Source organism: Oncorhynchus mykiss, chromosome 5 (genome assembly GCF_057628025.1).
Source record: "Oncorhynchus mykiss isolate SJ-2025 chromosome 5, ASM5762802v1, whole genome shotgun sequence".
NCBI lineage: Eukaryota > Metazoa > Chordata > Actinopteri > Salmoniformes > Salmonidae > Oncorhynchus > Oncorhynchus mykiss.
Genome location: NC_143026.1, coordinates 75,051,652 through 75,072,500, shown reverse-complemented (window position 1 = coordinate 75,072,500; position 20,849 = coordinate 75,051,652). Strand labels below are relative to the sequence as shown.

Below are 20,849 nucleotides of genomic sequence, written 5' to 3'. Positions count from 1 at the left end.
GAACAGATGAATAGAGCTCACCTGGTGGTGGTGGTTGTAGTTGTTCCTCTGCTGCAGGAAGGCGCCCTGCTGGTGCTGATGATGGTGCTGGGGGTGCATCTGGGGGCTGATGGGGGACCTGCGGCTCTGCTGCTGCGGCTGCTGGTGGGCGTTGATCTGGGGTGAGAACTGGCTGCTGAAGCCCTGCACGTTAATCCCTGGGCATGGATTAGTCGACACCGAAGAAAAACTCTGGAAGAAGGCCGGGTTGATAGACGAGGGGATACCGGGATAGAAGCTGTTGTCTGGGTCGGTATGAGGCAACTGATTAATTGCGTTTGAGTGGTGGATAGGGTTGGCCGAGTTAGAAACGGGTGGTGGTGGAGAGCTGGTCTGAACGGACCACGGGGTTCCGAATCCAGGGAGGGGAGGTGAAGCTGAGGCGCCACTCGGGTTCTGCATCTCTTGGTTCTGGAGGTTCGGAAAACCGCCCCCGAGTCCTCCGGACAACATGTTGCCGGTGCTACTGCCATTGCTGTTATTTATATGGTGGGTGATGGGGGAGTCCATTTGGATCCTAAACTTGTTTGGATTTACGGAAGTTGGCGATGGCAACGCGGCAGTCTCCACATCGGCTTCAACCTCCTCCACTGGCTAGCGGCTGATTTGTCCCGGTCTGGAGTATGCGCTGCGCTCGGGTTCGATGGAGACTTGAGCGGTGAAAGGCTGCCTCTGCGGCAGGTGACTGAATTTTCCTTGGGGTGGGGGCGACTCAGTGCAGCCAAACTCAGCTCTCTGACTTAACTGCTGATGTATTTTCCGGTCGTGCTGAAGGTCACACAGAGATAGACTGCGTCGGGCAAGAATGACCAAAATATGGAAAATCTGGATTCTGGTTCAGGTGGTTGTGGAGGAAGTGAGGGCTCCTAGCTGGTTGTTGGTTTGGTTTGGTTGCTGTATCCCGGTTTTATTGATTGTGTTGTTGTTGCTGCTGTAGTTCTCCTCTGTTGACTAGGGTCGTTGTTCGGTTGTCACCCCCACAGACTCATTCTGCATGTTTTGCTGATGCGCAGCAGCTGACAGGAACAGTGGGGACGAGGCAGCGAGGCTACTGCGCGAAACCAAGGGTGAGCCGGGGCACAACTGGCCGATGGAAACCGCAGAAGAGGAGGAGCATTAGGATCAGAAAGCGCGTCCGTCGAGAAGGGTAGAGTTGTGTCCAATGGTCGCTGTCTGTAATAAACCGAACCCGTAATCATCCATTTATTTATGTAAAAATATGTATTTGAACGAAGTTTTTCAATTCTCCGCCTAGAACAAGAGAACACAGTGCAGAATAGATGCGTCGACAAAGAAGTAGCCTAACGAGAGAGGAGGGGTTTGTCTCTGTTTAGTCGGCGTTTTCTACAATTAATATTATGTTCTTATTTTAAAATCGATTAATATAGGCCCCTATTTATAAATATATCCGGTTATATTGTAGCCTGCGCAATCCAATCCTGACTGACCGTGTACCCCTCCTCTCGTTACCGGCCGGGCTGCTGCGGCAGCGGATTAACGGTCCCCAGTGAATGACGCCTACGTCACGTCCGCATCATGTTCTGTTCTGACCCTCGTTTCGCCCTTTGTAGTGAATGCTGCTGAGCCCTTCTACCGGCCGGAGCTGTAAAGAACACCGCATTGTTTACGTCATTCTTTCCTTATTCACAAGGTCCAGTATTTCATCATGATGTCCTGAATATTAAGCTTTAAATTTCATTTCTGAGTTTGTTTTATCTACTGCAGGTTTGGGCAGAATGAGCACATCCAGTGTAGCTTGACATGGGCAGGAGCTCACTGGAGCAGAGTACCGGCACCTCAAATGTTCTACTGCTTGACCTCCTATTCCTTTTATTGAATATTAGCTCAAAAAAGTATTGTGGAGCTCCTGCTCCTAAATATAAACAGTAGGCCTACCAGAACCAAAAATGAGTACCAGCACCTAATTCAGTCCAAGTCAAGAACTGATCCAGTCCCCTATGTCAGATACCCCAACCCCCACCATCGTTAGTCCAAAATCCGGCAGATGGTGATATTGAGTCATTTCATTTGACTGTCCAAAGGGAATATGCAGCTGGCTATACATTCTCCATTTAGGCTGCAAAGGCGTCGATTTCCTCCTTAACTCGATTTAATGGCTAGAAAGGAAAATGCATACTTTCTTTCTTTAACACAACACACATGATCATAATCAGAAGTGGCTAAACCTTTTCAAAGCTTTATAAAGTGCTGTTTAATGGATTTAAACATTAGAGTCTGTGTTGATCCAGTCACTGAATGGGGCGTTTCCCTGGGTCAGTATTTACATTCAATCTCATCAATCTGTAAATGATTGCTGGTAGAAACTCTATCTAGTTACTACCTCCAATACTGACGGTTTGTGTTGATGACAGGGACCAAGAACTCAAACGATTGTGAAGATCATTGGGTGTCTGTTGCGTTTAAACCTGCATAGAGACTGCATTTAACATGGTATACACAGAATATGGACTTGGTATTTTACCAAATAGGGCTTTCTTCTGTATACCACCCCTACCTTGTCACAACACATCTGATTGTCTCAAACACATTAATTAAGAAGGAAAGAAATTACACGAATTAACTTTTAACAAGGCACACCTGTTAATATAAATTCCAGGTGACTACCTCATGAAGCTGTTTGAGAGAATGCCAAGAGTGTGCAAAGCTGTCATCAAGGCAAAAGTTGGCTACTTTGAAGAATCTAAAATCATTTTTTATTTGTTTAACACTTTTTTGGTTACTACATGATTCCAAATGTGTTATTTCATAGTGTTGATGTCTTCACTATTATTCTACAATGTAGAAAATAGTAAAAATAAAGAAAAATCTTTGAATGAATAGGTGTGTCCAAACCTTTGGCTGGTACTGTACATATATACAGTATATATCATCTGACATAATGAGGAGGAATATCACCGAACCACACTGGTGTGTGTCATAGTCAATGTTCTGAGCACCTAACAATCACTTACATACACATACGTACATACAGGGCTAGTTTCTTAGGTAAACATCTGTCGTTCTGCCCCTGAGCAAGGCAGTTAACCCACTGTTCCCCGGGTGCCGATGATGTGGATGTCAATTAAGACAGCCCCCTGCACCTCTTTGATTCAGAGGGGTTGGGTTAAATGCGGAAGACACATTTCAGTTGAATACATTCAGTTGTACAACTGACTAGGTATCTCCCTTTCCCCTTTCCCTTTCTCATTCCATGACCTTTCACCCCCAAAATGTATTATATCCATGTAATAAAAGTATGAAATCTGCAATAAAGATTTTGTGACAGATATGCAACCTATCAGAATCTGAGGAAATCTTGAGACCAACACAAGCAAAGGCTGCCACTATAACACAATTGGTATCGGACCACAACTGGCTGTATGATGCTTCACTCATTACGTTTTTTTCCAAAACAAAATATTTCTCTCCAGTGATCTCTTGCTTATCTCATTAAGCAACAGAGGTTACTCTTCTCTGTCCTCGTTGCACTTTCAACTGTTTAGTTGGTAAGTAGACACCATCTGTACCCCACCAACCCTCCCCCCCATGTGTCCCAGAAGGGACATCCCACCAGTGAGGGAAGGGGCAGGTGTGGCAGCCACCGAGGGTGCTGAGAAATCATATGGCTGTGATTACCCAGTCTGGGGTAAGTGGTGGGGGAGTGATGATGGGGCAGGCAGGCTGCCAGCTGTTAGTGCTGGCCCTCCTACACACCCACACACACTGATTAGACAGGGCCGGGGGAGGGGACCATGGCTGGGGCCTGGAGGGTGCTGTTGAAAGGGTGACTGGTGTGGGTTGTTCTCTGAGGCTCAGGCCTCCAACTGCCCTATCCCTGGGCTGGCAGTGGCACATGCAGAATATGACACCTAAATCCCAACCTCTAACCTACACATCTTATTTATTTAGTATTTTTATTTAACCTTTATTTAATGCCAAGTAAGTCAAGAACAAATTCTTATTTTACAATGACGGCCTACCCTGGCCAAACCCTCCCCTAATCCGGACAACGCTGGACCAATTGTGCGCCGCCCTATGGGACTCCCGATCACGGCCGGTTGTGATACAGCCCGGGATTGAACCAGGGTCTGTAGTGACACCTGTAGCCCTGAGATGCATTGCCTTACACGGAACCCAAACGGCTGCGCGCGCGCGCGTGCACCATTGTGCATACATTTATTTTGTCCCCCTACACCAAACGCGATTACGACATGCAGGTTAAAATATCAAAACAAACTCTGAACCAATTACATTAATTTGGGACAGGTCGAAAAGCATTAAACATTTATGGCAATTTAGCTAGTTAGCTTGCACTTGCTAGCTAATTTGTCCTATTTAGCTAGCTTGCTGTTGCTAGCTAATTTGTCCTGGGATATAAATATTGAGTTGTTATTTTACCTGAAATGTACAAGGTCCTCTACTCCGACAATTAATCCACACATAAAACAGTCAACCAAATTGTTTCTAGTCATCTCTCCTCCTTCCAGGTTTTTTCATCTTTGAACTTATATGGTGATTGGCATCTAAACTTTCATAGTATTACTACACCGACAGGCAACACAGTTCGTCTTTCAATCACCCACGTGGGTATAACCAATGAGGAGATGGCACGTGGGTACCTGCTTCTATAAACCAATGAGGAGATGGCAGAGGCAGGACTTGCAGCGCGATCTGCGTCAGAAATAGAACTGATTTCTATTTTATCCATTTGCAATGCAGACACTCGTTGGCGCGCACAAGCAGTGTGGGTGCAATAATTGAATAACATAGATTTCTACATTTATTTTGCAATGCTCGCGCACGCGACGCGAGCGGTGTGGTCAGCCTATTAGACCGTTGCACCACTCGGGAGTCATCTAAACACAGACAGGCACAAAAAACTAACCTTGGATGGCTCACACACAAACTCACATTTACACACAAACTCAGATTGGCACTAGCACAGTTGTGAAAAAACAAAATTGAACGACATGTAAAAAGCACTTGGTATACTCATATACACCATCAACACTTTCTATTCACACAAACACACACACGTGTGTAAATGCGATTTATAAAACCAAACAGGTCTTAACATGGTTACATGGTTGGTTATAACACTACCTTTGGCCATCCCGGTACACCTGTCTTAACATGGTTACATGGTTGGTTATAACGCTACCTTTGGCCATCCCGGTACACCTGTCTTAACATGGTTACATGGTTGGTTATAACGCTACCTTTGGCCATCCCGGTACACCTGTCTTAACATGGTTACATGGTTGGTTATAACGCTACCTTTGGCCATCCCGGTACACCTGTCTTAACATGGTTACATGGTTGGTTATAACGCTACCTTTGGCCATCCCGGTACACCTGTCTTAACATGGTTACATGGTTGGTTATAACACTACCTTTGGCCATCCCGGTACACCTGTCTTAACATGGTTACATGGTTGGTTATAACGCTACCTTTGGCCATCCCGGTACACCTGTCATGTTGATCTAGACCTATCTCAGATTTCATGGTGTGTGTTAGGCAAGCTCAAATTAGGCCTTGGTCTGGGTGGGTTCACTCTGTGACACAGTGCAGCTGCTGTAGTCACGGCAACAGGTAATCTGCATTTCCCTTGGTCAGTTTGATTACTCTATTTGAATCAGGGTCGTGTGTGTGTTTGTGTTGTAAGGGGTGGGGCGAGGTTTAGCATTGATCAGCTCATCCTGACAGACCTGTCCATCAAGCCTGATCCCTTTATTCCTGCATTGAAGTAGCATAGCCGATCATCTCTCAGATCCCTCCACCAGAACACAAGAAGTGTGTCACTGAACAAAAATACTACCGCAACATGTAAAGTGTTGGTCCCATGTTTCATGAGTTAAAATAAAAGATACCAGAGATGTTCTATACACACAAAAAACGTATTTCTCTAAAATGTTGTGCACAAATTTGTTTACATCTCTGTTAGTGAGAATTTCTCCTTTGCCAAGATAATCCATCCAATGGACAGGTGTGACATATCAAGAAGCTGATTCGGGCCTCCCGGGTGGCGCAGTGGTTAAGGGCGCTGTACTGCAGCGCCAGCTGGGTTCGCGCCCAGGCTCTGTCGTAACCGGCCGCGACCGGGAGGTCCGTGGGGCGACGCACAATTGGCCTAGCGTCGCCCGGGTTAGGGAGGGCTTGGTCGGTAGGGGTGTCCTTGTCTCATCGCGCACCAGCGACTCCTGTGGCGGGCTGGGCGCAGCTGGGCGCTTGCCAAGGTGGCTTCAGGGTTGGATGTGCGCTGTGTTAAAGAAGCAGCGGTTCTGGTTTGGTTGTGTATCGGAGGACGCATGACTTTCAACCTTCGTCTCTGAGACATGAGACAAGAATCCAACAATTGGACAACAATTGGATACTACGAAATTGGGGAGAAAAAGGGGTAAAAATTCAAAAAAAAAAAAGAAGCTGATTAAACAGCATGATCATTAATTTCTCTAACACAAGCTGTAATTTTAGAGAACATCCAACCGGCCTCATAACCGCAGACCACATGTAACCACGTCAGCTCAGGACCTTCACATCTGACTTCTTCACCTGTGCGATCATCTGAGACCAGCCACCCGGACAGCTGATGAAACTGAGGAGCATTTATGTCTGTAATTTTGTCTTGAAGAACTAATTCTGATTGACTGGACCTGGCTCCTCGGTGGGTGGGCCTGGCTCCCAAGTGGATGGGCCTATGCCCTCACTGGCCCACCCATGGCTGTGCCCAGTCATGTGAAATCCATAGATTAGGGCTTAATTTATTTATTTTATTTGACTGATTTCCTTATATGAACAGTAACTCAGTAAAATCCCTGAAATGTCATGTTGCGTTTATCATTTTGTTCAGTATATATTGGATGGAGTAATACTACCCATATCTGCTTTCTAGGTTTGTTGAGGAGAACAGTATACAAATCGACTGGGAGAATGATGGCGTCAGGGTCTGAATCAGATGATGCATACCTTCCTATATAAAAGCCTACTGTAAATAACTGTACGTTTCTCCTACACCGAAACCCACTCAGTATACACCGTACCAAATATGACTCAATTTCATCATTGCGGTCCCAAAATTGATAAGCATTTGTGTGTTCCTGTGTGTTGCTCAGGGGCAGGGCAATGTAAAGGATATACAGTACAGTACATGTTCCCTGAAAGTTTGTAAGGTCATCTGGTGGTTTGTGGAAGTCTGTCTGAATGGTTGTCTTAAGGTCTCCTTAGAGTTTGTGGGAGGTTGTGGGAGGTTTTGTTCTGATTTGCAGCCAGCTTGGCCTGCAGGAAGTGGCTGCCTTTGTTCCTTTAAATTGTCCCTTTGTTGTGTTTCTCTCGCCACTGAATAGTGTCTCTGTGCAGCTGACTGATAAAGCCTCTGAAACACCCACTGATGTCCTTCTGACATATTCTCAACCACATCTTATTTAGTCAAATATGTCACATTGTAATCGAGGTCATTCAGAAGCAGGATTATTTTGTCAACAATTTTACAAAGAAACATTCTACAGACATTCGATTTACAAACAATCAGGAAAAGCAATGACAAGATCAATGATTTTCTAAATGAGACATTTTTACAGCAGTGTGGTAATTCTAGTTTACAAGGTCTGTCAACTTCAGGGATGTATATTCATGGATATTAAAATGTTAATGTCATGATGAGAGGGAAACATATCCCATCAAGTCACCCAGTTGTGTTTGAACAGAAGTGTGACTTCCCTGGAGACTTAGTTGTTCCTCTGGGATACAGAAGGCTATTCTACCTGACACAGAAACACTGAAACACTGAGTAGCTAACATCAAACCTTGGGTAGAGGGGCCCAGTGAATGTAGAGTGGAATATGTGTATGTATGTCAGAGTAGACGTCAGAATTTAGTAACCCTTCAACAATCAATCACTTTTTATAAGTGTTTATAACAGAAAGGTCTTAATTAATTAATAAATAGATTAGAAACTTGTGCAGACCTGATTGTTTGAGTAGTGGCTAATGAGTCGATTATTAATTAATGAATGCAATTATTAGAAACTTGTGCAGACCTGATTAGTCGAGGAGGGGCTAATGAGTCGAGTCCCTGGGACAGGTCAAGTGTCTCTGTGAAATAAGACTAGCATTTTGGTGTGGCACACTGAACATGACCCTTCACTTTCTCTCCCTCATCTCTTGTCCTCCTCTCCTTACTCCAGGGGAGAATGCCCCCTTTCATTGAGGATTTCAAGTTAAAGGCTAACCGGAGTACTGAAGGCAATGTTTTCAGAAGGCAGGATCCCCAATTATAGTCAAAGGTAGTATGGCAATCTTCGTAGTCAATATTTGTGTATACATTTTTTATGTATTTTTTAAACACAATCATAGTACCAATACTTGCTTCTATTTCACCAGATGTATATCCTTGAACATATTATTTTAGAATTTAAGGATAATTTGCCGCCTGCAGTACCCTGGTCGGCCTTAAACTTGAGATACTCCATGAGAGGTGGCAGCACTGAGCTAACCTGCAACATCACTTCCTAGAGCAGCTCAAACTGCTCATGCAATATTTCCAAAAACTCCTCCGTGAAGCAAGATATCGACATGCTAAAATGACATTCCTGATCTTCAAATGCGCCACTGAGACTTCACATATGAAACAATGGAGTGATGTCATCTTTGGCTTTGTCCATTCTTTTTAAAGTCAATGCCTTCCTCTCTCCCCTCTTCCTCTTCCCCCGTCTCTTCCTCTCTCTCCCCCTGGTTAGTTGTATGTTATTTTATTGTGTTAAGTGCTCCCCCTCTTTTCTCTCTTCCCCCCCACATGTATTTGTATTATTTTTGACAATGCAGTTTTAAGAAAATAGAGTTAACAAAAAATATTTACTGAATAAAGTTTTTAAAAAAAACAAGTAACAATACAATAATAATAATGAGGCTATATACAGGGGGTACCGTGGGGGTACAGGTAAGTCGAGCGAGTACATTTTTGTACTTTTTCATTCTGGTCCCGTTGGAAAATCGAACCGGTAACCATGACATCCAACAATCACTTAATCATTAGTGGTACTGAGAGGGTGATGTGTAATTGACCTTGACCAACTGCTGTCTATTGGTTAAAAAGATGGTTCTATACAGAGAATGGCTTCATACTGAATGTACTATATATACAGTGCCTTGCGAAAGTATTCGGCCCCCTTGAACTTTGCGACCTTTTGCCACATTTCAGGCTTCAAACATAAAGATATAAAACTGTATTTTTTTGTGAAAAATCAGCAACAAGTGGGACACAATCATTAAGTGGAACGACATTTATTGGATATTTCAAACTTTTTTAACAAATCAAAAACTGAAAAATTGGGCGTGCAAAATTATTCAGCCCCCTTAAGTTAATACTTTGTAGCGCCACCTTTTGCTGCGATTACAGCTGTAAGTCGCTTGGGGTATGTCTCTATCAGTTTTGCACATCGAGAGACTGAAATGTTTTCCCATTCCTCCTTGCAAAACAGCTCGAGCTCAGTGAGGTTGGATGGAGAGCATTTGTGAACAGCAGTTTTCAGTTCTTTCCACAGATTCTCGATTGGATTCAGGTCTGGACTTTGACTTGGCCATTCTAACACCTGGATATGTTTATTTTTGAACCATTCCATTGTAGATTTTGCTTTATGTTTTGGATCATTGTCTTGTTGGAAGACAAATCTCCGTCCCAGTCTCAGGTCTTTTGCAGACTCCATCAGGTTTTCTTCCAGAATGGTCCTGTATTTGGCTCCATCCATCTTCCCATCAATTTTAACCATCTTCCCTGTCCCTGCTGAAGAAAAGCAGGCCCAAACCATGATGCTGCCACCACCATGTTTGACAGTGGGGATGGTGTGTTCAGCTGTGTTGCTTTTACGCCAAACATAACGTTTTGCATTGTTGCCAAAAAGTTCCATTTTGGTTTCATCTGACCAGAGCACCTTCTTCCACATGTTTGGTGTGTCTCCCAGGTGGCTTGTGGCAAACTTTAAACAACACTTTTTATGGATATCTTTAAGAAATGGCTTTCTTCTTGCCACTCTTCCATAAAGGCCAGATTTGTGCAATATACGACTGATTGTTGTCCTATGGACAGAGTCTCCCACCTCAGCTGTAGATCTCTGCAGTTCATCCAGAGTGATCATGGGCCTCTTGGCTGCATCTCTGATCAGTCTTCTCCTTGTATGAGCTGAAAGTTTAGAGGGATGGCCAGGTCTTGGTAGATTTTCAGTGGTCTGATACTCCTTCCATTTCAATATTATCGCTTGCACAGTGCTCCTTGGGATGTTTAAAGCTTGGGAAATCTTTTTGTATCCAAATCCGGCTTTAAACTTCTTCACAACAGTATCTCGGACCTGCCTGGTGTGTTCCTTGTTCTTCATGATGCTCTCTGCGCTTTTAACGGACCTCTGAGACTATCACAGTGCAGGTGCATTCATACGGAGACTTGATTACACACAGGTGGATTGTATTTATCATCATTAGTCATTTAGGTCAACATTGGGTCATTCAGAGATCCTCACTGAACTTCTGGAGAGAGTTTGCTGCACTGAAAGTAAAGGGGCTGAATAATTTTGCATGCCCAATTTTTCAGTTTTTGATTTGTTAAAAAAGTTTGAAATATCCAATAAATGTCGTTCCACTTCATGATTGTGTCCCACTTGTTGTTGATTCTTCACAAAAAAATACAGTTTTATATCCTTATGTTTGAAGCCTGAAATGTGGCAAAAGGTCGCAAAGTTCAAGGGGGCCGAATACTTTCGCAAGGCACTGTAAGTAAGTTAGGCAAAGGATGAAGTGTTAACCTATAGGAGGATAGCGTTTCACGAGGAGAGTTGGGCATGAAATGACAGCAGGCTGTTCAATACTGAGCCATACTGACTGACGAGCGGCATACTGACCCTTTTCTTGAGTCTGATTTAGTGCAGTGTTTTGTGACATCTCTCTCTCTCTCTCTCTCTCTCTCTCTGTCGTCTCCTCAGATGTTTGGTTCTCCCAAAACCAATGTGTTTCAAGGCAAAGATGAAATACACTGTTCGCCTGAGCTTGTTCCTCTACTCTGCACTCAGTGATGTCCAGTCCCCATATACAATCATCGACTTGGTTAGTTACCACACACACACACTGTTAAACACCTAGACACAACTGAGACCTTTGCGTTAACCATGCAGTGATGTCACTTGCATAACATTTTCTGCTACAAGGATCTCAAGTTAGGATTTAGCCTTCAACGAAATCTAATTCCATCTCCCTTATCTTTCTGCCGTCTCTACAGATTGTGCTGATGCCTCACTGTAAAAACCTGGAGATCTTCACTGGTTCTGAGAGAGGTGACGTGGCCAAGAGCAGTGCCTGGAACACGTTCCTGTCACGCCCTGACCTTAGAGATCCTTCTAATTCTCTATTTGGTTAGGTCAGGGTGTGGTTATGGTTCCCAATCAGAGGCAGCTGTCTATCGTTGTCTCTGATTGGGGATCATACTTAGGCAGCCGTTTTCCACCTGTAGTTTGTGGGATCTTGTTTTTGGTACCGTGCTGTTTAGCCCTACTAGACGTTACGTTTTTGTTGTTTTTTCGGTGTTCATTTAATAAATTAAAATGTATGCCTACCACCTTGCACCTTGGTCCGACACTTACAGCATTACCGCTGTCTGGAGAACAGCCAGAGCGTGGCCAAGACCCCCTCCACAGACATCTGTCTGAAGAACAGCCAGAGCGTGGCCAAGACCCCCTCCACAGACATCTGTCTGGAGAACAGCCAGAGCGTGGCCAAGACCCCCTCCACAGACATCTGTCTGGAGAACAGCCAGAGCGTGGCCAAGACCCCCTCCACAGACATCTGTCTGGAGAACAGCCAGAGCGTGGCCAAGACCCCCTCCACAGACATCTGTCTGGAGAACAGCCAGAACGTGGCCAAGACCCCCCCCCACAGACATCTGTCTGGAGAACAGCCAGAACGTGGCCAAGACCCCCCCCCCACAGACATCTGTCTGAAGAACAGCCAGAGCGTGGCCAATACCCCCTCCACAGACATCTGTCTGGAGAACAGCCAGAGCGTGGCCAAGACCCCCTCCACAGACATCTGTCTGAAGAACAGCCAGAGCGTGGCCAAGACCCCCTCCACAGACATCTGTCTGGAGAACAGCCAGAGCGTGGCCAAGACCCCCTCCACAGACATCTGTCTGGAGAACAGCCAGAGCGTGGCCAAGACCCCCTCCACAGACATCTGCCGCAACTTCATATTTAGTGCGCCAGCTCTTCTGCACCAGGGAGCTAAAAGGTATGGCACCGCACTCCTAACAGTCATGTCTGACTGCTTAAACAGCCTTAAACATACAGTACTTGTATTCTAATTTATGTGTTTCTTAACTAAAGGTTTCAAGAGGGTTTCTTATGGCTCAATGCTGACGGATGGTGTGGATTGTACAGCTCGACTCAGTCCCACATCTGCCATTCCATATTGAGGCAAACCTGCAACAGCTCTGTGCCATTTTATCTTTTCTCGATTCCTTACATCCTTTTTCCATGCCTCCTTCTAAAAACCCAATTGGAGGATCTCAGACCTCCAATGGGTTTTGAGAAGGATGCGAGTAGAGTTGAAGTGAGGATTTGAGCAGAGATGAATTGGGACAAAGCTCATGTCATTGTTTTAGGTGGAATGCTGAATGATACATTTGTTATATTTTCATGTAAATCTTTGTACTACTTGTGCTCTTTCCACAGATCCCACTAGGCACAGACGTCAATTCAATGTTAATTCCACGTTGGTTCAATGTAATTTCATTGAAATGACGTGGAAACAACGTTGATTCAACCAGTGTGCCAAGTGGGATGCCTCTGGCTTGCTGATAACTGATATCTGAGACTCCCTATGACTGCCTGACTGTACTCAATAAAACTTCCATTGCCAAAGCGAAATAATTTGAGACAATTTAGTTTGATTTGAATATTCAAAACTCCATTAAGAAAATATGTGCATTTCCCACCAGTGATGTTTGCACCAAACTGAATTGTTGTGGACAGAAATCAGTGTGTGATAACATAGTGCACACAACATGTACCTTTCCTGCAGTCAAATAACCAAAGCGCCCACCAGTGGGTAGTGCGTACGGCCCAGTACATCACTGGGGCTAAGCTGCCTGCCACCCAAGACCTCTACACCAGGCGGTGTTAGAGGAAGGCCCTAAAAATGGTCAAAGACCCCAGCCTCCCCAGTCATAGACTGTTCACTCTACTACCGCATGGCAAGCGGTACCGGAGTGCCAAGTCTAGGACAAAAAGGCACCTCAACAGTTTTTACCCACAAGCCATAAGACTCCTGAACAGGTAATGAAATGGCTACCCCGACTTTTTTTTTATAGCCTCGCTACTGTATATAGCCTCGCCACTGTATATAGCCTCGCCACTGTATATAGCCTCGCTACTGTATGTAGCCTCGCTACTGTATATAGCCTGTCTTTTTACTGTTTTATTTCTTTACTACTGTTTTATTTCTTTACCTACCTATTGTTCACCTAATACCTTTCTTGCACTATTGGTTAGAGCCTGTAAGTAAGCAATTCACTGTAAGGTGTACGTACACCTGTTGTATCTGGCGTGCCAAATAAACTTTGATTTGATTAGTGGCCTCATTGGTGGAACAATATTTTTCAAAATTAATAAACATGATTTATTTTTAAATGCCACAAATCCATTGTTTCCATATCAAAATGTTTTTGTTATATTTCAGTCTTCTGTGACGTATATAAAGTGTAATATTGTATACATTTCAACTCTATATCTGACATGTGTCACATCCTGACCATAGAGAGACCTTATTTTCTATGGTAGAGTAGGTCAGGATGTGACTGGGAATGATCTAGTTGATTTATTTCTATGTGGTGTTCTAGTTTATTTTCTATGTTGGTGATTTGTCTGATTCCCAATTAGAGGCAGCTGGTAATCATTGTCTCTAATTGGGGATCATATTTAAGTAGCTGTTTTCCCCACCTGTGTTTGTGGGATATTATTTTGTGCGGGTGCACCACTTAGTCACGTTTAGGTTATTCTTTTGTGGTTCACCTACTTTAAATAAAGATGTGGAACCCAGATCCCGCTGCTCGTTGGTCCGAGTATGCTTCCAACGATCGTGACAACATGGTACATGCATCTTCTTTTTAAGCCCATAACCATGTTTGTGAGGTATATGCTTTGTTTCAACGTAGATTTAAGACTATGAAGAAACACTCTGTGACCCTGATTCAGCCCACTGCAGTAAAAGGTTAAGTGTTCATGTACCGAATACAATTCTAATGTTCAATGTGTTTCCATCGCATTTTCAACTTTACCAATAGTTTTGTGTGCACAGTGGCACGGTATGTGCCTACTCTGGTCTTGGTTCCCAGAGTCGTAGTGGGGGGACCAAACACCATGTCATTGCGAGACTCCAAGTTAACTTCGATATGATGGTTAATATTCCACCGCTATTTTTACAAAGATCCCACCATGTCGAACTAACAAAATTATCTGGCATTTATAAAATTGTACCGAAAACCGCTGTTCTGATTTATTATAAGGTATGACTTTACTCGCATAAAAACTGTAGATGGAAATGTGATTAATGGTAGTTCCCAATCAGACAATTACTACAAAACATGTTTTCCTCTTCAGTGTTTGGTGAATGCATGGTGTTGCCTTGTCCTCAGTCCTCCTTTGAATGCTGTGTGTACCATGATGACATGTTAACCCGGTTTTAGCTGCTTAATCATATGCATTCTATTTGACACTGGTTATGTACTGTTATAATGTAGCATGTTCTCCCCTTTGTGTATCCATATAATTCAAAATCCCTGTGTGTGTGCTGCCTGTGTGTGTGCTGCCTGTGTGTGTGCTGCCTGTGTGTGTGTATACCCTTGGGCCTAATAAATAACCTAAATATTGGATCCTGCCTTCATCTCAATTCCTGCACTGTCTTTTAACTAGCCCACTAGTCCTTCCGTTCTTCAATGTTATTGTTATGCCATTATTACGTGAGTACCCACATGTTATTCCCAACAATATATTTTGCTTTGATTAAGTATGTCCAGGACCTAGTGTGTGATCAATGAACTTGTTAGATCACAGCCCCATTATCCCCATACTCAACCTAGTCATTGACACATTGGGGTTAACTTGCTCGTCTCAAGCAAACGTATACCAGTCACAAAAAAATACAATTAGTGTAGAGCTGGGCTCATTTTATGGTGTTCGCTAAAGCTGTCTGCTCTTTGTCTTACAGACAAACGTTGCTATCTTACAAGTAAGTAGATTCCACTCAACATTGTATACTATAGCTTTTTTAATTTACACTGGGTGTACAAAACAATTTACGTGTCTAATTTGAAGATATTACATTTTGTGGGATCTTGGCACATTGAATTCACTGCAGAGCTCTTGAAAGGATGTCAGTGTAGTTGTGTTCTGATGAAACAGGTCTGAAAAGGTCCTGATCCCTAAACTGTGCCAAAGATGAAAGTTGGCAACACTCAGGGATTTTGGCAAGTCTGGGTTGCATACTATAGGCAGGTGGGAGCATATCTGGGAAGAAATGCCATAGTATTTCCTAGTCCTTCCATGCTAGTAGGGTGTTGTAAATCAAAGGTTTTGGCTATGTTGCTCACTTCACAAAAGTTATTCATGAATCCATATTGAGTCTTGTCTGTTTGTGATCCATGTTATCATATTGCGGATTTGGACAGAGCAGTAGTACAATTGAAGGCAGGGAAGGGCAAAACCACCCTTAGATTCAGGTTTCGATAGAGTGGAGAACTTGATCCTAGGTTTTTTCTTGACCCATATAAATTTGGTGATGCTTTGGTTGGTTGTTTTGAAATAATTAACTGGGAGATAGCATGCGAGCATCTAAAATAAATAATTAGATCTAGGGCGGATGTTAATAGGGGTAACATTGATTCTTCTGACTAAGCTAATTGGGAGGGAGATCATTCCCGATTCAATTCAGGAGTGGGAGAGAATTTTCCTTAAAGGCAATTCAGATCGGGTGTTACAAAGATCCCAAAGTATTGAAACCCCTGTCTTCCATTGGATCGGGCAGAATGTCTTCATAAAGCTGGTGAGTGGAAGATTGAGAGGACAAACAATGTATTTGTTCAAATGTATCTTATATCCTGACAACTTGCCATTCTCAGGGTTGGATATGTAGAGCAAGACATCATCCGCGTAGAGGGAAATCTTATGCTGAAGGCCGCCTGCAGAAACACCCATCCATAATAGCTGAATTGCTCCTTGTCAACTCCGCCATAGGTTCCGCCCCCAAAAAGTAGAGCAGGGGGGGACAGCGAGCATCGTTGTCTTGTGCCACATCCCAAAGGGAATCTGTCAGAATTCAGACCGTTAGTAGACACCATGGCATTTGGATGAGAATACAGGGACTTAATCCATGTAATAAAGTTTGGACCCATATTGAACTTTTCTAAGACTGAGAACAGAAAGCTCCACTCCATCCTGTTGAACGTTCCTCAGCATCCAGTGAAGTTTACTTGATCTATAATATCAAAAAGACGGAGAATGTTATCAGAAGAGTACTGGTCTCTAATAAATCCAGTTTGGTCCGTTTTATTATTTTGGGAAGGAGAGTGTCTTTTGGTGAGCAATTTGGCAGTTATTTTATAGTGGAAATCCAACAAGCTTATGGGCCGGAAGGACGAGCAGGATAGAGGGTCCTTGTCTTTTTTGAGCAACACTGTAATGTGAGCTGTATACATAGAGTCTGGGAGAGCTCCGTTTTTGCAAAAATCATCCAGCATTGGCATGAAAATAAGGCTAAACTGGGGCCAAAAAGCTTTGTAGAACTATCTGGGCCTGGGGACTTGTTAGGTGGCATGGAGAGAATTGCCCATAGGACCTCCTCAGGAGTGAAGGGGGAGTTGAGATCTTCTTGGTCGGTCTCATATAGTTTTGATATGCGAGATTCCTTCTCGGAAAGAACCGAGTTCTGCAGCCGTATGTTTTCTCTCAGAAGTATATAATTTGCTGTAAAAATCATGGAATCTTATTTGGATATGTCCTCGTCATCTGCTGTTTGGATGGCCATGATTGTATGCTCTGACTGCTTAAAAAAATGGTAAGCAAGCAATCTGGTAGGCCTATTGCTATACTCATGGTATCTGTTTAGTAAATATATATATATTTTTATCCCTGGAGTATAGTCCAAGTTTAGTTTGGCTTTGGCTGCTTTAAATTGACCCTAGGAGGCGCTGTCTGGGGATTTTTTTAGGTACTTTTTCGCAGTGTTCCAGCTCCCTAAAGATCTAACCTGTATGCTTCCATTGCTTTTTTTCTTAGAGGAAGCATATGCACTTAGATGACCTCAGTGTAGCTTTGGCAGTGTCCCGCATTGTGGCCAGAGAAACAGGAGAGTCTTTGCTGTCTTGTGTGTAGTTGATATCCATGTAGTAACCAATGTATGGAATGCTTCGTTGAATTTCCAGCTCTTTAACCTCTGGATATTTTTACAGAGGTCAAAGCAGACGCAGACAAAGTGCTATTGGTTAGATTGTGTAAATGGTAGAATTAATGAAAATCTTTTGGATAAAAATGTAATCTATACAAGAGTAGGTGTTATGGACACTGGAATAGTATGTATAGTCAGTCCATAGATGAACTATTAGTCTCTCCCCAGATATCTATCGTCCCATCTCTTTAGTAAGAGAGTTCAACATCTTTGCTGATCTAGGGTTTGTGGTGGGGGCTTGAGATGATTTGTCCAGGGTTGAGTTGAGGGTACAATTTAAAACCACCAGCCAGCACTCCAAAGGAAACACAATGCTCATTGAACAGGGTTTTTATTTTCGACATGAAAGCAGGAGTATCAGTGTTAGGGGCATGAATATTTAAGATAGTAATTGGTTGTCCATACATTGACCCAGAATAAATCTCTCCTCCGGATCAGATATGTTTTTGTCAATTATGAATGGAACATGCTTATAGATAAGTATGTCTGTGCCTCTACTGTTTGATTTGAAGGATTAGAAATACACCTGTCCCACCCAAGCTCTGTGGAGTTTAGCATGTTCAGCACCACAGAGGTGTACCTCTTGTAATAGTCTACATTTCCCTTTTTGAGAGCACTTTTTATACCGTTTTATTAAATGACCTAGTCCATGGCAGTTCCATGTCAGTAGATTTAAGGTACAATGTCATCGAACAGTAATCGAACTCTAGTGCAAGTCATCTCTGAGTATATATCAGGTATCAAGGTAAGACCCAGATGCAGACCGTTTCGAAGTAACAATGTTTATTACAGCAACAGTGGCAAAGGTACAGGACGGCAGGCAGGCTCAGGGTCAGGTCAGGCAGAGGTGGGGCAAAGGTACAGAACGGCAGGCAGGTGCAGGGGCAGGCAGGTGGGTACAGGGCCAGGACAGGCAAGGTTAAAAACCAGGAGGACGAGAAAAGAGAGACTGAGGAAAAGCAGGAGCTGACACAAAAACGCTGGTTGGCTTGACAAACAAGATGAACTGGCAACAGACAAACAGAACACAGGTATAAATACACAGGGAAGATGGGCGACACCTGGAGGGGGGTGGAGACAATCACAAAGACAGGTGAAACAGATCAGGGTGTGACAGTATAGGTGGATAATAGTTACAGCTGCGATCACATAAAATAAAAAGAAACTGTGTACATAAAATAACAATCTCTGAACACCTGAACACAAGTTCTCAAATAACAACTCGACATATCCTATTGGATCTATTAACCCCACGCTTAGTCACAATTCTGTGTTCCAAAAAACAGGAACAGTTCGCAACGCACAACATCTTCTGAGAGAGAGAAATAAATGCCTCATCCTCTCTGTGACAACACAGTAAAAAAGAGAAATTAAGTAAATAAAATCAATAGCCTAGCCTACAAATACATCCCCCAAAGGACAAAGGCCTAAATGTTTGGACTAAATAAAACAGAAATGAGAGAGCAAATCCCTAAATGACATCTATAGGATAAGTTGTTTGTTATTATTAAAACGAAATATCAACAGGATATCATAACCACGGGCAAAAAATTCACACTGAGCCTCTCGTTATGTCTGTGGATGTGTCGTAATCGACAGGCTATCAATGGTGAAGATCTGTGTGAAAATGCTGAATACAAATTTTAAAAATAGGCTATAGGCCTAATATAAATTGACAGTATCTGATCTCTATGTCTGCCAATTAGCCTATACGTTCTACAGACAAGATAACCGGCTGTAAATGCTTCATTTTCTCACTTGACCTAAACGTGGAAAAACAAGTAGGCTAAAACATTAGAAGGCCTAGGTTAAGCTATAGGGCCTATCCCTCTCTCAGCTAAAATAACATTTACAAAATAGACATTAGCAGGGCGGGTGGGTCATTGGATGGGGGATATATGTTGTCTTACCTCCATTAGTAATAACAGTAATCACTTTTAGTCGTTGGTCTATTTCTCAGTGGCCAGGATTGTCCTTCAAAAAACCTTTTGCCTCTTCAGGAGTTTTGATGTGTCGCAGTGCTCCTTGGTGAAGAATCCTGAGCTCGTTTGGGTATTTGAATCCCCTGAAGATGCCTCGGTCATTGAAGTGTTTCTTCACCTCGTCAAACTCTCGGCGTATTCCAGCTGACAGGTCCTGGTGTAAAGTGAGTTTGGATTTTCCCACTGTAATGGTGTTTATTTTCGGCGTCTGTAGGACTCGTTCCTTGTCGGTGAATCTCAGGAAATGTATGGTGATTGGGCGCCGTGGTTGTCTGGCTGCTGGTGAGGGCCTCAGTACTAGGTAAGCTCTCTCGAGATCCACTCGGGGAGTTTGTCTTGCAGGTAGCGGATCAGTGGTATGTTTCCCTCTTCTTTTATGGTCAGGTTTAATAGAACACAGTTATTCCTTCTCCCTTTATATTCCAGGTCCTCTGTTTTCTCTTCCAGATGCTCTATTTTCTTTTCAGCAGATGCTGTTGTTTCTATGGTAGCAGATGCTATTGTTTCCATGGCGTCTGCCAGATGCTGTTGTTTCCATGGCATGTGCCATTGAGTTTTCCATGGATAGGATTCACCCTTCTGCCTCATCCAGGCGCCCCACGTTGATGGTTCTTGTTGTTGATGCCAAGAAAGGTATTTTCCAGGGTTGTCGCCTTGCCCCCTATCCCACTGATCTGAGAGTTAATGCCATCTAGTTTGATGTTGAGTTCTGTACGTTGGGATCTAAGCTAAGAAAGGATGTCTTCGACAGAGGTGCCAGCTTTTTCTGAAGCTAGCTGTTTCTTGGAGGCTTTTTCCGCAGATATTGCTTGAGTCCAGGTAAAAATGCCAAGTCATGTCACCTTTTGTAGCCGCCATGTTTTTTTTAAAACTAAAGCTAATGGAGTTTAACTTGAAGTGGAGGTAGGATTAAGAACTGGAAATTACTTGTGCGGAGCTCTCAGTTTGTGTGGAGCTTTCAGTTCATGCGGCCATCTTGTTCTAGGGGCACATGATTCCAAGAAGTCCAGAGAGAGTTGACACTCATCCAGGCCATCAAGTATGAACAGAACTCATGAAGCAGTTCAATCAGTTGTTTTCCCCTACATAATGATTTATTTTGTGGAAAGACCTTTTCCTTCTGCCCAGTCATGAATAAACTTCTGAACAGAGACAGACTTTCACATGGGCTTGAACATTGGCTGGCTTCAATAGCGGTCTCTCCTGTGGCTGGTGTTCTGGATTCCAGATGTATGACCTCATGTTCAACTCTGACCCCTCCCCAGGCCCCCTCAATCACATGGAGATCACTGTATATCTGGTTTAGATAGATTTAGACAGATTCCCCTTTCTTTGAAGTCCCCTCATATACAA

The 20,849-nt window shown here is 43.4% G+C and overlaps 1 protein-coding gene and 1 long non-coding RNA gene across 5 annotated transcripts in view; one reads left to right on the top strand and one right to left on the bottom strand.

Moving 5' to 3' along the window:
• LOC110524528 (cytoplasmic polyadenylation element-binding protein 2) overlaps positions 1-1,572 on the bottom strand; it is a 27,990-nt gene extending 26,418 nt beyond the window's left edge. For all 4 annotated transcript variants that reach the window (XM_036978343.2, XM_036978344.2, XM_036978345.2 and 1 more), the window contains exon 1: positions 22-1,572. In XM_036978343.2, coding sequence (XP_036834238.2) covers positions 22-549 — 528 coding nt within the window. In that variant the 5' untranslated portion in view covers positions 550-1,572. The remainder of the gene's footprint in view (positions 1-21) is intronic.
• Positions 1,573-8,222: 6,650 nt separating this feature from the next.
• LOC149983577 (uncharacterized) lies at positions 8,223-11,631 on the top strand. The gene is made up of 3 exons (XR_016496309.1): positions 8,223-8,321; positions 11,007-11,127; positions 11,300-11,631. It is a non-coding gene; the product is annotated as an uncharacterized LOC149983577 (long non-coding RNA).
• Positions 11,632-20,849: the final 9,218 nt, after the last annotated feature.